Source organism: Calonectris borealis, chromosome 5, assembly GCF_964195595.1.
Source record: "Calonectris borealis chromosome 5, bCalBor7.hap1.2, whole genome shotgun sequence".
NCBI lineage: Eukaryota > Metazoa > Chordata > Aves > Procellariiformes > Procellariidae > Calonectris > Calonectris borealis.
In genome coordinates, this window is record NC_134316.1 from 10,340,078 (window position 1) to 10,355,938 (window position 15,861).

The 15,861-nt window shown below is 45.2% G+C and overlaps 1 protein-coding gene across 1 annotated transcript; it reads right to left on the minus strand.

Annotated features, from left to right (window-relative positions):
- Positions 1 to 915: 915 nt before the first annotated feature.
- Positions 916 to 15,529, minus strand: PLD4 (phospholipase D family member 4). The gene is made up of 11 exons (XM_075150940.1): positions 15,402 to 15,529; positions 12,327 to 12,416; positions 10,490 to 10,692; positions 9,612 to 9,795; positions 8,126 to 8,246; positions 7,632 to 7,759; positions 7,261 to 7,461; positions 6,706 to 6,845; positions 3,969 to 4,134; positions 2,856 to 2,952; positions 916 to 1,554 (listed from the first exon to the last, which is right to left on the minus strand). The coding sequence occupies exons 1-11, from the start codon at positions 15,402 to 15,404 to the stop codon at positions 1,346 to 1,348; spliced, it is 1,542 nt and encodes a 513-aa protein (XP_075007041.1). The 5' UTR covers positions 15,405 to 15,529; the 3' UTR covers positions 916 to 1,345.
- Positions 15,530 to 15,861: the final 332 nt, after the last annotated feature.

A 15,861-nucleotide genomic window follows, 5' to 3' on the forward strand; every position in this document is an offset into this window, starting at 1 on the left:
TGTCATTCTCAGCACAGGGCAGGGATTCAAAAGCACGAAAACGCTTCCTCTGAAGGGTGGGGAGGTTGCACCGTCATGGAGAAGCCTGTACTCCCTCTACCCGGTGCTGCGTCTGTGGCAAGAGAGGTGGCCTCAGAGCTAAAATGCAGCCAAATGGGGCCCTGCCAGGACGGGAGTGAAGCCACGAGCTGCCACACGCCTTTCGGGGCTGGAGAGGTCCTCTGTGCTTGCACCGCTCAGAGATGGAGTGCCAGGACAGGGGGGTTGTCTGACCCTTCTGTGGAGCCGTGCCCTGGGCTTTTGCCTTGGGCTCTCTCACCTCTGCTGTACATCAGTCCCAAAGCAAAAAGTTCACTTTGCGACTCCATTTCCAGTGTCAGGCAAAGGTGCCAGGCACCGGCAAGGGTCTCGGAGCCTCAGCCCAGTGTCACTCGCACCCCCCCACGGCTGGAGCACATGCCTTGCTTTCCTTTCCTGTCACCACGCAGTGGCAGATAAGGACGTAAGGCACCAGATGGCTCAGGTTTATGGTCCCCGTGTGATTGCAGAAGAAAAGTCAGTCCAGAGGCACAATGCTGGTCAGGGCCAGCACCAGGACAACCCTAAAAGAGCAAGGAGGCTCTCCCACAGTGCAGGTGGGATGCCTTTGCCACACCAGCACTCACGCAGTAGCTTCGCCCCGCTCCCCTGATGCTGTGCGAGGCCAACGCACAGGCATTCAAACACCCCCAGACACTCAGGGGTCCAGGGCAGCTGAGCTGGAGGCTGGCCCCAAGATTTAAATCCCAGGCATTTAATTCCGGCAACTAGCCTCAACACTTAAATACAGGTATTTCCCTGTACCTCTATTTCCTAAATGCTTTTGAAAATCTGCCCTCGCTATTGTAGGTGATTACTTACATGGCTCAAATCTTAAACTGGCCAGGAGTTTATTAAAACTATGTTTAAACACATGTAAGCAAACACTGTTAATGGAACATTAAGGTTGAAATATATAGCTTCCTAAGATAAAATAGCACAGCAATAATAATCTGCATCTCTGATGTATTAAAGTCTGGTTGTATCTTCCATGTTTGCTTTAATATCAGACAGCTTGTCATGTAACACTGTATGCATTTCATTAACTATGGGATGAGGTAATCACACGAAGGAAATGTCGCACACTGACTGATGGTTTTGCAGGTAGAGTCAACTATGAGAAGTTCTCACGTCATCAAACAGTGTGGACACCACGAGGAAGCGATTTCTCTGACAAAGACATAAAGAAGAAAGCTCCTTGTTTTGCCCAGGGAACAAGTTTCAAATATATTTTTGTTTCTATTTAAAATGTATATGTCAATTCACATCAGAGTCTGCCCCTCCAGTTACAGTCTTTCTGTCCCTGTACATCTTCCAGATTCACTGCGTATTTGGAATTCCAGTCTCGCTCAAAAAGGGTTTTTAATTGTTCCTGGATAGGCAGTTGCCTTCTTTGCAGGTTGGTTGAATTCTGTTTGATAATTAGTCCCACTCCAGCTGTATTAATGAAGTAATCTTCTGACCAATTGGAAGTCCCTATGCAATGGAAAAGTAGCTAATTAGAAAACATTCATTTCCCAGTGTTCTGTTTGATCTTCATACTTGTTAAGTCCATGTTGCCCGGCTTTGCTGATTTGCTGTACAACTGCAAATCTCATTAGGACCAGCAAAAATCAGGTCACCTCCTTCTTATTCCAGACCTCAGGTTTCGGGAAGTCAGTATTAACTGCAACCCTGAAGTTTCATAACACTCTGATTCCTTGCAGCCTGTGGCAGAGATGCACAAATCTACTCATTATAAATATGGGAATAGAGTGCAACGTTTGGGTATTAAGAGGGGTAAAAGCCAGTGTTTGATATGTGTATCTGTGTTTAAAAAAAAAAAAATCCTTAATGGACTTAATTCTCTTTACTTGTCAAAAGAAAACAAGAGGAGAAACTGGACCCTTGATCAATAAATCCTCAGGAGCTGTTCTGAGCTCAGCATGCAATGCCCGCTTTTAAACCAGGCAAAGCTGGGAATCCAGCTGTAGATGTTTTCTAGGGCTCTCACCAAAGCTACCACCATTCAGAAAATCAAACGCTGTGAAAAAATACGCATTTTATCACTTAGCACTTCTGGTGTTCACCTTAGCCGGAAAAATCTACTGTCAATTCCGGAAGGTGCTTAGGCATGAAAACAATTTATCTGCCTATGTCTTCAGAAGACAACTCAGTAAGAAATAAGTTCTATTAAAGGCAATTGGAGCTGCAAGTCCTCAGCCCCTAGGAAGATCGGGCTATTTCCTGGTTTGCGTTGCTTGGAGGATGAACCCTTTCACATTCCCTTTTTTGAGGGATCCTAATAAAAGAATGAAAAATAAACACCATCCTGACTTTCAGGAATTGAGCAGCAATTGACACTGCTGTTTTCTCATTTCCACTCCTAGAATTCTGTTCAGCAAACAGTGCATGGAATTAATTCCTCCCAGCAATTTCTTTTTATTAAAGCACGGTAATGTTATATACTAGAGCATCAGCTCCCACTGCATCATTCTGAGCACACAGTCTGTGAAATTCCTACTGTGCCTGTCACAGGCTGTGCACTCAGACTTGTCATGCTCTGTTCTTAATGGTTTACAATCATATGAAATAATCTTTTACTGAACTTGACCTACATTCTTTTCTCCCCTTCTTTACCCAGGGCAGACATGCTGATAAAGCCATATACTTTGATATGTTTATCTGCTTTACATGGCAAAATGAGGTCTTTTTTTGATATTGCAGCCCATCTTATCTCAGTCTCAGTCCTATAGATCTGAAGATACTGTAAGTGTTTGGAATCATGGAATACATACCGATATAGGCTACTTTATCAGTGACCATGTATTTGTTGTGATTCACTCTCCCATGAGGAATATTTGTGTGATTCAGAACTGGAACAATGAAGAGTTTCTGGATAGAGAGAAATTAAAAAAATAAATAGAAATACAGAGTGAGGAACAGATTGAATAATTGGACCATACAGATCTTCTATATTTTCAAAGAATAGAATAGTACAGAAAGAACAGAAGAGAATATTCCACACACTGTTATTAAATGTACCATAAAAGAGATTTTACTCTTATCCAAGAAATCTAACAAATAATACTTCCAGTATATATAAAATTGGATAAGCAATTGAGATCAGATAAGGATAATGTTTGCTTCACAATGTTCCATTAGTGGCATAGCTATTATCATTACACGGCAGACAATTAAATGCAGTTTTAGGCAGCTGTTTAATAGATCTGCATTTACTGCTGATTGCGGCTCTTATTTTGTGCTAGAATGGGCTGATCACAGACACGAGGGGTACTGCAGGCAGTAATAATGCCTAACTTCTTGTGTTAACTCTTACTAAAATCTACATTTCTGTTCCTTTTTTTTTTTTTTTGGTAAAAACCATTCCTCCTTACTTCTGTGACTTCTCTCTGTCGTGATAACTGCATTATACTGGGAGCTTCCACACCATCCCCACCCCACTCAATGCACTCCAACCTAGTGCCTGTGTGTTCAAACATGGGTCCATTTGTAGAGGCAGCCAGCAGACCTCTCAATTGTTAAAAACTGATAGTAATTAGACCCATTTAAGATACTGCATACAGGAAAAGGTCTATGAGAAGAGCACTAAGTTGTCATATAAACTGTTACTGTCATGGTGCTCAGCAAAAGCGACTGCCTGGATAATGTCTCGCGTGCTGCAGCTAGGCACATCCCTCGGTATCACTAGTAGCTTGCAATAGCTGCTTCCTCAAAGGTTATCTCTTGGGCCTTGTTTTCTCAAGGACCCAAACCAGTTGCTGCAACGATGGACAATTTGCTTCTCTAAAACCTGATGCTTGCACATGCAACTGGCAGCTTAGACTCAAAAATCAGTGGGGGGCCCATATCCTCAAACTGTCTTTCCAAAATCAGGTTTCTTATCGTACCACGTCAACATTGATGTGGGCATGTGGGTTGTTGAGAGCACGCAGGGACCTCAGATAGTAGAGCATGGCTGGGTCAGAGTGGGTCCAGCAGCTGACCAGAAGCCGGATTTGGACTCTGCCGTTGAAAGCTGCACGTCTCAGAGCATTGTCGATGGCTGGCCAGTATCTAGAGAGAAGTAGGTGGGTGGAAAAAGGGATATTTTTGAAACAGTTCAGGAGAAAGCTGTGACAATAAACTGAGAATACAAGTGACACTGTGCACAGATGGGATCTTTGATGTCTAGTAAGAGAAGCACTTGTGCCTTCACTGGAGGTATAAATAAGATTTCTGCCTTCTACCAGCCAGTTGTTTTCCCAGTGTGTTTTGAGACCTCCAGCCTCTGCCAAATCGGGTTGACACTGATCAAGAAGTCTAAAGCTTAGTAAAGTGCATGTACACAGATACACACACAGCATGGTGCCATCATGCTTATTTCCTTAGAAAATTAAGAATAACGATAGCAACTCCAATGTAAAGCCAGATCATACAACATGAAGTAAAAAGGACAGCGCAGAGCCCAGTGGAAAGCCTAAGAGCCATTTTGCAGAATATGGCCATTTCAGGACCCTGGAGACTGTTACTGGGTGTCCACAGTGGTCCTGTGCCATCGGCCAGCATGGACAGGCTCTATCCCTCCCCATCCCTCCTTGTCCTCTTCAGTACGCCGCGTGCCCCCGAGGTGATGAACACAGCTGTGCTCTTGCGATCACGGGGCTGTCCGTTTTCTGACATTTGTGTTGGCAGTAGCTTAGGGGAAAATTTTTATCATCCTTCACCCAACTACACAACTCTAAGAGCTGGACAATGTACATCCCAGGACTACTAACTCCAAACACCCGTGTCGCATTTTCATTCTGTAGATCCTAAAAAGTGCAGCACGGAGGAAGACAAGCATCTTTAGTACAGATTGGAGGACTGATACAGAGAGAGGTCCGGCACTCGTTCGCAATCCCATGAGCAATGATGAATTAATTTGCCTAACTTATTCCTTTTGGTCTTATGTACAAAGGCCTGAATTCTCAAATACTCCCTCGCGCATCGTTCTATCGTGATCAACAGACCGGTCATGAGCTTTCAGGCTCAGGCTGACTCGTAGATCCTGAGAAACTTGGAAAAACATGCTATTTAGAAATGCTATTTTTGAACAGTTTCCATTTTTTAAATATATTGGTTTCTAGTTGATTAACACTCAGGCATTAAGACAGCAGCTTTGTTCCCTCTGCCTCAGCTGCTGGAGGAACCTAACCTGAACTAATCAGCCTCAATTCATTACACTACAGCTGGTTGCTGTGGAGATAGCCCGAGGCCCCGCGCCGCTTTCCCCAGGCCTTTCAAACTCTTGTTTGCATCAGATCAGGCCCTCGATGTCACAAATGGTGGATTAAGGCTTCAGATGAAGAATGAGGAGTATTAACACACTCATTCCTAAGGGGAAAAGAGACTTTCTGTGAACCTATTCTTAGCTAAAAGCAGGAGATGAGAAACCCAGAGATTCCGTACAATATAGAAACCAAAAATCCTCTAAGCTGTTTGATTTATAAAAAATATCCTCCAAGTGGAAGCTAGTCTTTGAGATTTTGTTTCAAGGACAGTGGAATTATCTGTGTCCATCTATTATCCTACACCCTTCCTGCTAACACACACATGCCCAGCTGAACAACCGAGGCTTTACACAGTCATGCCAGAGGACACGATGCATGGCATAATGGTGGCTAAATGGCAACCTAGAGCTCACCTATTCTTTGCAAGGCACGTTGTACAGAATTATTTTGCTTGAACTTCTTTCACAGTCATATTATTTAGATGATGGAAAAACTCAGAAATGTTATAAGCAGATAATACTCAGAGCACTTGGTTGCATGTAAACATCCTAAATCAAGCATATCTAAGAGGATTTGGAGTCTTAGTGGTTGTCCCATGATTGACTAGCTTCTGTGTTACTCAGATTTGAGTTGATGTGCAGAGTCTGCATAATTCTACTGTGACCTTGGGCAGCCCACTGGGACCGTGGCAGTGGACCACCACACACAATTTGGTCACTCCAGATCACCACTAGCACCTTCTCTTTGAGAGCCGCTGCAGCATGCACTCAGCACGCTTCAGGAACTTGGATGTCCTTAGAGGGAATTACAAAAACAGGAAAATAAAAGCCCAGAAGTTTCTTTTAGAGACTGTTTCAGCTACCATTGCAGAGGTCAGCACGGACAGTTAAGAATCGGCCTCTAAACTATGGGTCAAGTAGGTCAAACAGGCAGCAGAGCCAGAAGTCAAGAGTTTTCAGAAGTAAAGAACAGGAAGAGAGCAACAGGAGCAGAAGAGGGGAGCAAAGCAATATTTTCTCTGAAAACTCCGATGTCAGATATATTTCTGCTGTTCCCATTCCTCTCTATTCATAAAGCTGCTCTGTTGTATTTTGAAGGGAGCTGTACCTGACTGTCCCTAGTCGGGCACTTCACCGTTTTCTTGCTGTGTGAAGGGCACAGGAGGCTGCTCTAAAACGCTAGCGAAGCACATGGGCAGTATTGGATACCATCCTTCCCGTAGCATCAGTATTTGCACCATCCACAAAGTGGTCGTGAATGCAGAGCAAAGCAAAGTTCTCTCCACTCTGAATATTTTCATTGCAGAAGGAGAGGAATAGTACATTTTTCCTTTAAATAGTGCATTCAACTGATTTGCTCAGGATTAAAATTGTACCTTTCTGGATGAACAAAACGGCTGGTGGGGAAATACTCCATAACAGAAACATAGACAAATTTCCGTGCCTCACTGATAATACTGATTATAGAAAAGAGGTCGTGGGTGCGGCCTGCTGGACAAAACGCTGGAGGAGAAGCCTGAAAGGAAGAAAGCACGCAGGTCAGTGATTTCATCCTTTTTCTGTCAGACTCATTTATATTCAGACCTGTTCAGTTTTCATTACAATAGCACAAAGCAGTTGTGGTGGACCGCTATCGTTCCTCATGCCTCCCATGCCCTGATGGGTCAGATACTGATCGATACTTTGAGCCCACAGGTGATTAAAGGAGACCTGCACCCCGTCCTTGCCATACCACCTGGGTCGAAGGGTCGAAGGGTCGAATAAGGGTCGAAGCTGGGTTGACCCTTATTCCTTGAGTAGTTCCAGAGAAACCTGTTAAATGAATTATTATCCAACTGAAGCACAAGTAACTGAGGACTGCTGAAGAAACTTTTCAAGCCAATGCTTAAACATAATTTACAGTCTGTCTTGTTATTTTAAAACATACTTACAGAAAAATAGGCTTTTGTCAAGGTTCCATTAAATTCTACTTCCAGAGGCCGATGCTTATTGATGTGGGTAGAATAGTTAAGAGGCCAAGGGAATGGGATTGTAGCATTAGCATGTCCAAGATCCCAGTAAGTGCTAAATGTTTTCCAGAGGTCTTTGGCCAAGCAGCTGCAGTTGTATATCACAGCACCAAACTCTTTCACCTGCAAAAAGAGCGAGCTATGTCACCCCAGCCCCAGAAAGAGCCACCTCCAGGGATTTCTTTGCTGTTTCTCCCACTCAGTCAATATTTTACATCATTATGATTTTTCTCTGTTACGTGCTAGGACATGAATTTCCCCCCAAATTTTTGAATATAAGCAGCAGAACTCACCTGAGATAAAGATCTCCAGTCCATATTTGCACTACCAACATATATGTGTTTCATGTCTACAATCCAGAATTTGCTATGCAACACTCCTCCTGCCAAATGTCCAAAATCAATCTTTTTTACATGAGCCCCTGAAAGGAGATGGGGAGGGGAAAAAGAGTTTAGATACAGCATGGAGATGGTAATCTACACTGCTCCCCTGACAGCCAGAACATGTCTGGATGTCTAATACCTGTAACTGGTAATAACTGCCAAAATTCACAAGCACTCATTCCTGGGAATACAATAACTTGCAAAAATATACAAAATGTGAACTTTCAGAAAAATCCTTAAGGGCATGACAACATACACAGAAATCATGAACTAGTGAATACATAGTGCTTGTCCTGTGAACCCATGTAAGCACCAGGCCAGAATAGGCCTTGGAGACCAGTTTCTCTCAGATGCCTTTTTGCATTACTGAAGTTCTGAGGACATCACTGAAGTGAGATAATTACCTTTTTCCTCTAAAAGCTCAAGGTCAGTTGAATTTGTGGCCAAAGTTGGCGTACTTGCTGCAACATACACAGAGACATTCTCTGCGAGTAATCTCTCAAACCTCTTCAGAATATCTTCACCCTGCATGGTACGTTGTTTGTTAATTTTTATGTTTTGTTATAGAACATTTAGTAAAATATATGCAAGTACAGTGTTACTAATAGATGCTTCCTTCGAAGAACCCCAACACAGAAATTTCACCTATTTCAGGAGTGTTTCTACCAGAGAAAAAAGGGAACAAAGATTCTGATCCAATATATGAATCAAAGTTTATTTTCTGTCGTTTAATGTTATTAAATATAAAGTTTAAAAGTACGACCACAATCCCAGACTTCAAAGGTGAACGCCTCAATGAAGATCAACTCTTGGATGCTGATGCTTAACAGATACGCTATTTCTCCCTGAGGTTAAAAGTCCTAAACTGAGCTGTCCCTTTAGCAGAGACAGCGCTCAGCCTTACATCTGTCACTTTTACTTCTTCTCGTGTGGAGGAAATGAGTCGGCTTACAGCACCAGACCCACCTGGTGAGGAAGACAAGGAGAGCAGTCCCAGAGAGTGAGGACAACGAGAAAGATGTGCCGGAAGAGAGGCAGAGGCTCTGCCCACAGTAATAAACAGGCCAGCATCTGGTCTGTCAGCAAAGACCATGATTCCTGACACATGACTGAAGTCCGTACCTGCCTGAAATAGAGTGGCCTTGTCCCTTCTGCTTTCCAGAACAGTCCCCAGCCCATACTGTCCCCCAGACTCTGATCAGATTGCCTGGGGGGTTGGCAGCTGCCACAGGCCAAAAGAGAGCCAAGGGACAATTAAACGTGATGGATGGTCGCAAGGTGAGCCTGTGCCGTGGCCTCTGTCATTTGCTTTTGGTGGTGGGGCCAGAGAGGCCCCGCAGGAAGCCTGGCTGCACAGGACAGCCCTGCAAAGGAGAGCGAATGTCCTAAGCTGCTGTCCAATGGCATGGTTCAGGGACACCTGCAGAATGGGTGAATGCGGGTGCTGTGTCTGTACACGGGGGAGAAGCAGCCTCTGATGCAGTCAAAAGTCCAGCAGACTTTGCTTCCTGGCTCTTCCAGCTAGCCAGTGGGAACTGGCATGTTCACTTGTGTATTTGGGATCCTGTAGGCTCTTCAGCCATGCCACTGGCTGCCCCTGCCACAGGTTGACCGTCTGCAGGGTAAGCGAGTGTGGGTTTGAGACTGACCTCTGGGTTGCTCTTAAAACACAGCATAGAAAAATTCAGACAAGGATAGAGCCCAGATGGAGTCTAGCTTGACTGGAGGAGGAAAGTTGGTGTGCTGCTTCAGACCAGCATGGAAAACCTTTCTGCATTTGCAGGAAGAGTCAAGCAGTCTCTGGGAGACAGACCACACAGTCAGTCTGCATCTGCCACATGTACATGAGACATACAACCATAGATGTGCTTGTCATTGATTTTCTCCTACCTGCTTGGAAGATGAATCATTGACGTTGATATCCTTCCCGGTAAGAGACCAGTAGTAAGAAGCCACATGAATTTTTTCCTGGGCTATATCAAGGAGTCGTGTCCAGGCTTGGTACAAGGGTTTGGCTGCAGTGCTATTTATCTCAAAAGCTAGGTCATAAGGAACATTTTCCACAAGTTCAAAGCTGCAATGGCAATTGTATATTGTGAAGCAAGTGACTGTGACCCAAGCAGGAAAACAAGCACCTGTCATGCCGTACAGTTGGCCATTTTGAACATCAACCTCAAAAGCAAACAAGCTGAGCCGGACAAACACGCTGGGAGTACTCTGTGTCCCCAGTTTTTATAGCCAAGCCTATATGTACATTGTCCTACCAAATCCAGCAGAATGGCTTCTCAGTAGCCGTTCTGAGCTTTGAATTTTACCATCCTAAAGATGAGGAGAAAAATGACCTCCTGGGGCTGGGTGTCACTTTGGTACCCTCTCCACCCTCTGCCAGGACAAAGACCCACTGCCCCCTCCAGCCTCTGAAAGAGGGTGAGCTCAGCAGAGGCTGCTTTGCCCACTGGTCGCTCTGCTGCCTCCCACCGCCACCACAAAGGGAGGGTGGCTGGAGGTGGTGGAGCAGCCACAGAGCTACGCTGAACATACAAGCACAGAACAGAAGTGGAACTGCGATACTGCCCCTACCGCCCCTCGTAACGGTCAACTACTAATGACCCCATGCTTAAACAACACCCCCACCTTTCCCAGATTGGTGGTACTTTATCACTTATTATACAATGGGAAGAGAACAGAAGCCATGCTGATATTGTCAGCATTGTAACTATTTCTCCACCTGGTGATTACTTCTCCGTGTGCCGTTGGGCATGGCTTACCTGCAGGAATCATTGGACCTATTGGCATCCTCAATTATTGTGGTTCTCGGGAGATCTCCATAGAGTCCTTCTTCCTCCTCCACCTCTTCGTAAATGCTGACAACTGCTTCTTCTCCCTTAGGATCAACTATGCTGTCCACTCTCATGAAGTAAACAGCCATCAGGACAAGACCAAGTATCAAAATTGCCCCTAAGATTTGAAACTAGAACAGAATTCAAATAAGAGAAGATTTAAGCAATCACCAAGTCACTGATACACCAGCTAATGGATGACTCCCTGTTGCAGGTGCGTAAATCATTGAACAGTAGTTCTGCTTTCAGCTACTGTATTCTTAGATACATCTCTGAAAGTGAGGACCATGAGCTACCAAGGGTTGGTTCATATGAGGACCATGATTTTAGTTTTGTTTTATTTTTTCCTGTGCCAACATATCAAAAACCTGGTTTTTTCCCAAACCTTATGATTAGTTTGACATTGATTAGCTTCATTTTAGCACAAGACAAATGACTGTTCAACAAAATTTCTACCAAAATCAGAACAAGGAAATCCGTAAGACAAGATTAGCTGTGGGATCAAGCCCAGCACTACCATAAAGGGGAAGTTCATGAAGTCAGGGGAGAAAAAACAGGTCTAAAAATGTCAGAAGCAGAAGGACATTTTATGGTTTCGGAACGTGTTCTGGTTTTGCTTTTTAACTTAAACCTCACTTAAGTGAAACTGCACAAATCTCATTTATCCGTATGGCCAATGAATAGTATTTCCTTGTCTTTCTAGTGTGGTGAGTTATCTTCATTTCCCTTTTTCTGTACTTCCTCTTCTTTCCTGAACAGAGATGAAAAAAAAAATAGCCTGGCCACCTGCTATATCCAGACCTAGAGTCCAGCCACCCACATGCTGTAACATACAGCACCAGGCTCTATATGTTGCCCTATATTGAGGAGGAAAAGACAGCCAGCAGTGCAGATCCATTTCCCCCCAACAATTACCATGTCTGGCTCCCGATGGCAATTCTTGGGAGCTGGGACCATCCACCACCCTGTGATAGGCAATGTGCACTTCAGAGTGGAGCTTTTGAACCTCCGGGCAGGAGAACCGAGTCTGGGAGAGGTTGTGAGGCTGTAGCTATAAATGTGAGCTCCCAAAAGGTACATATGAAAATTGGACAGAAACCAGTTGCCTCTGAAAGTATCTATTTCAGTTTCTATGTGGATAAAGTTTCTTACTTTTCATTTTCTCTGCTTTTCTCAAGTTCTACAGTGCTGCCATCAATTTCAGACAGTGATTTGAATGAGAAAAATGTTTTTAAACTGACTATCTACTTAAATTTTTGCCCTGTGGTTTGTTCTCCCTCTCATTGATGGCAAAAAAATCCCACCAATTTTTAACAGTTCTGCATTTCATTCGGTGAACATGTTGGCGAGACTTAAACATCGCACAGGTTTTAGAAGACATTTCTAAGGTAAGAGATCTATTTTGAAGTCACATCGTGGCTGTCACCATGCTGTACACTGTGACATCCAGGTGGTCTAGGCATGCTGAATAAATAAATAAATGCTGTGCTAATGGTGGAAGTGGGGCTATTTGTATAAGCCAGGGTTACTGTCCTGAGCCAGGGCTGCAGGATTAGGCTCCACGTTACTCCCTCTCGGCAAGTTTTGATCAGCCTACCGGATAAATCAATGAGGGTTTTGTCACTCACTTGTTTACAAATAGGATCGAAACCTACATGGATTTCTAAAACAGGCAATAAAATCATTCCTAATCTGTTATTTCTTTTCATAAATGTCGGTGTAATCTCAGCTCTTGTAAACAAATGTAGTGTATCCCAATAATTACCGTTTTGACGTCTTTTTGATTGTTCACACTTAATTTCATGTTGGAGGACTTATTAAACATCAGGGATGTTTTTGATGCTTTTTTCACAATCTGAAAAACAGAAATGTATGCAAGGGGAAAAATAAAGCTTTATGGCAACATTTGTATAAAGCCAGTTACAGACTAAAAATGCAGGTTACTGCCATTGCTTTATGTAGTGCTCTGAGATGTAAGTACAGATCTGCGCAACACCCTCACAGCATTATGGGTCTTGAGTGACATTAACAGACTCCAAAGTGAGAGGGCGAGACAGGTCCCTGCAGTTTTTCTCTGGTGCTGTCTACACACAAAAATCACTGCAGTAATTAATGTGTAAACAACTGCATCGCTGCCTCTTCAAATTATCCTCCAACACCCACTTTTGTCCTGTTGCAAGCTAACACGTTTGCCAACCAGCAATAATTAAGCGCAGAGGCTGCGGGTGAGAGGGTACCACATCAGCGTCACCCCGAGCGTGACTCTGTTAGGCTCCTGCTCTCTTCCTCTGCGTGTTGAGTTGTCTTCAACGTTGGTGTCTCTTCCAGAAGGGACTCTGTTAAGGGGATATGGACCAGGCTGAAATCTAAACTCCTCTTCTCCCCTGTTGCAACCATGACCCTGGGAAGTAAGTTAACTTCTTTTCCTCCTCAGACAGTATTGCTCCAATCTTGTGTTATCACCAGCAGAGGCAACCACAAAAGCAAATACCAAAATATCCCCAAACTCACATTAGATGGTAGGGCAGGGGTAGTTGGCCGCTTGCCTGTTTTGCCTTCTCGAAAGGTCAAACCAAAAACTTCACAGTGCTCCACACATGTGTCATGAATCATCCCTGCACCGGCAGAGGTAAATTTACCCCATAGGCGTCAGCTGTTTTTTTGCCTGCTCAGAAGCAAGAAGCACATCCTGGGGGTATGGTAGATTTCAAAAAGTGCTACCAGATGATATCACCACCTGTCCAGTCCCCAGGCTGCCGCTTCCTATCCCTGAGCCACTGGGTGTTTGTAGCCTGGAGGATGAACACGCTGCAATGGTATCAGATATGCAGTTGCTCTGTGGGTGGCCACACTCGAACAAGTTTTAGGTAGGAAGGATCCTGCCAGGCTTGTCCCATCCATCTTGCCGTATGTTCACAGCTATTGTCACCTGAACTGGATGGGCTTATGGTGTCTGCCCTCCCACACCAGTAAGGCAGCATGGCCACACGTGTCCATGCTGCGTCTAACTCCTGCCCACTCCACCTTTCTGTACAGATGCTGTGACCGCACGGAACAGGCAGGGGCTGGACACAGCACGGCCATAGCCCCAGAGGCTTCTTGTGGGACCCAACTCACCAGAACTAGCGGGGCTGAACCAAAGACATGGAGGATGTCTTGGGAGACAAGGGAGGTGGGTCTGAAACAGTGACTTGGGGAACGCGGAGAGGGACGTGAAAAGAGAGGACCCAAGGTAAAAGAGCAGACAAAGGAGAATCAGAAAGGTGGAGAGGGAAGAAAAGGTATGAAAAGCGTGCTAGAGCTGCGGAGATGGAAGCTAAGTTTCTGCTTCAGGGTCTGCTTGTTGTTATTATCAGCTGTAATCACTACAGCAGTGCCTACTTTCCGAGGCAGCTTTAGTCAAACTTTTCACGGCAATTCCTTTGCTGCCCCCAGATCCAGATGCAAGCTTTTACACTAGAACTAGTTACAAATGCTGGCAGGCAAACACCCATTTTCCCAGCCCTGGAGAAACGGAGCTGCTGCCGGCAGTGACAGAGAGTTGGTCATTCCCTGGTGAACGTCAGGTCCCCGTGGCCCTGAAATCCCAGTTCATGTTTTAAGCACAGTACAAAGACGCAGTGTCTTACCCCAAAGAGCTCACAGCCCAAGCAGAGCGGGGGCTGTAACTCACCACGCAGAGAGCTGCGTGACAGCAACACACGTCATTCCACGCCTGGAGAGAAAGGGGTCAAATGCCAACCCAGAAAACTTAGTGGGAGGGAAGAGAGGGCAAGAGAGAAGAGGCTAAGGATTTTGGCAGGAAACTGAGGCAAAGGGATCTTCAAACGAGGAGGAGAAAGACAATTGAAAAACAACAGCAGCAGCCCTTCAGCCTGGGCCAGGAGAGCCCCCGAGGGTGCAGGTCACACTCCACGGCTCGCTGCCTTGGCGGCAGCTGTCCCACCCAGCTGGGCTACCGCAACAAACAGCCCCCCGGCCGCCCGGGTGGTCCTCGCCGCAGAACCAGAGCCTGAGAGGAGTCATCCTCTCCCTCTGGCCCCCGGAGCTGCAGTGCTGCCCACGGGACATCCGGTGACCCCGGCAGTGCCCGGTAAGGGACTGCAGCTGTCGGGGCACTTACAGCCGAGTGATGGCTTCAGGAGGACGGGGCTTATGAGAAACAACTTGTTTCAGTTCTCTTTTTCAGCAACAGTTACAAAATGGCTTCAAAAAGCAGCAGTTCTCTTAAAGCATGAAAGCAAACAGATCTCATATGTGCCATAATAGAGTCATCCACCATTTGGTTCAAACGCAGTGCTCCTTGGTACCTTTGGCCGGTGATGGGTTAGATTCCCAGCTGCTACATAGAAGTCATGAGAACTGCACTAAAATACACAGTTTAATTTTCAAGAAAGGAAATATCACAGACTCAACCAGAATTCTTAAGAATAATATTGTAGCTGGTCAGTAATTAACTATGGCTCCCTCGAAGCTTTCAGGGCTTTACCAGCTGCCAATTTCCATGACTAAAGTTCATCCAAGAGCAATAAATACAAGCGCTACTTAGCATTGCTTCACAGGCTGGAACACAAGCTAATACCACAATCTGCTGAGTACACGCGGGAGACGGTTGTTTGTAACATTAAGGCTGCTTTCTCCCTGCCCCTAAAGTAGCTTTTGATACCTCTTTTCTCCATCAGCACCAAACTGTTTCAGATTTTGGATTTCAAACAAGGATGAGATTTTTCGCTATACAAAATCCTCCCTGGAAGCTGTTTGAAGCTCCTCAGACGCCCAAAGTGCGTTCATCTCTCCATGACCGCCCCACAGCACTCAAGATGATGGCAAATGTACTTACCATCCTGGAAGACCTCCTCCTGTGTGGATGTCCTACTGTAATCTGATGTTACTCCCAACTCTACTTACAAGAGGCAGCGCATATGCTTTTCGCCAGCAGATTTGTTTCGGGTTCTTCTGTTTTTTTCCTCCTCCTGCTGCAGATTACTTCCTCTTAAACACCGAGCGTCACAACACGCACTGACAGTTGGAGTCCCAAGTTATCATCTGGTTGTTGCGACCCAGTTCTTAGACTTCAGGTCCTGATCTTCACGTGTTTGGCATAACTTTCTGCAGTGCCTAACCTGGTTCAAACTCTGTTGAATGGCTAAGTTCCCACTGCCCTCAGGGGCGTAAGACCAGAGCCTAGGTCAGCAATGGAAGACACTGGTTGAAAGGACTGCTCAGCTTCGGTGCAGTTTGCATCCCAGCCATGGCAGTATTCCCACTGCTTCATTCTTAACCCACCAGAAGCTTCATTT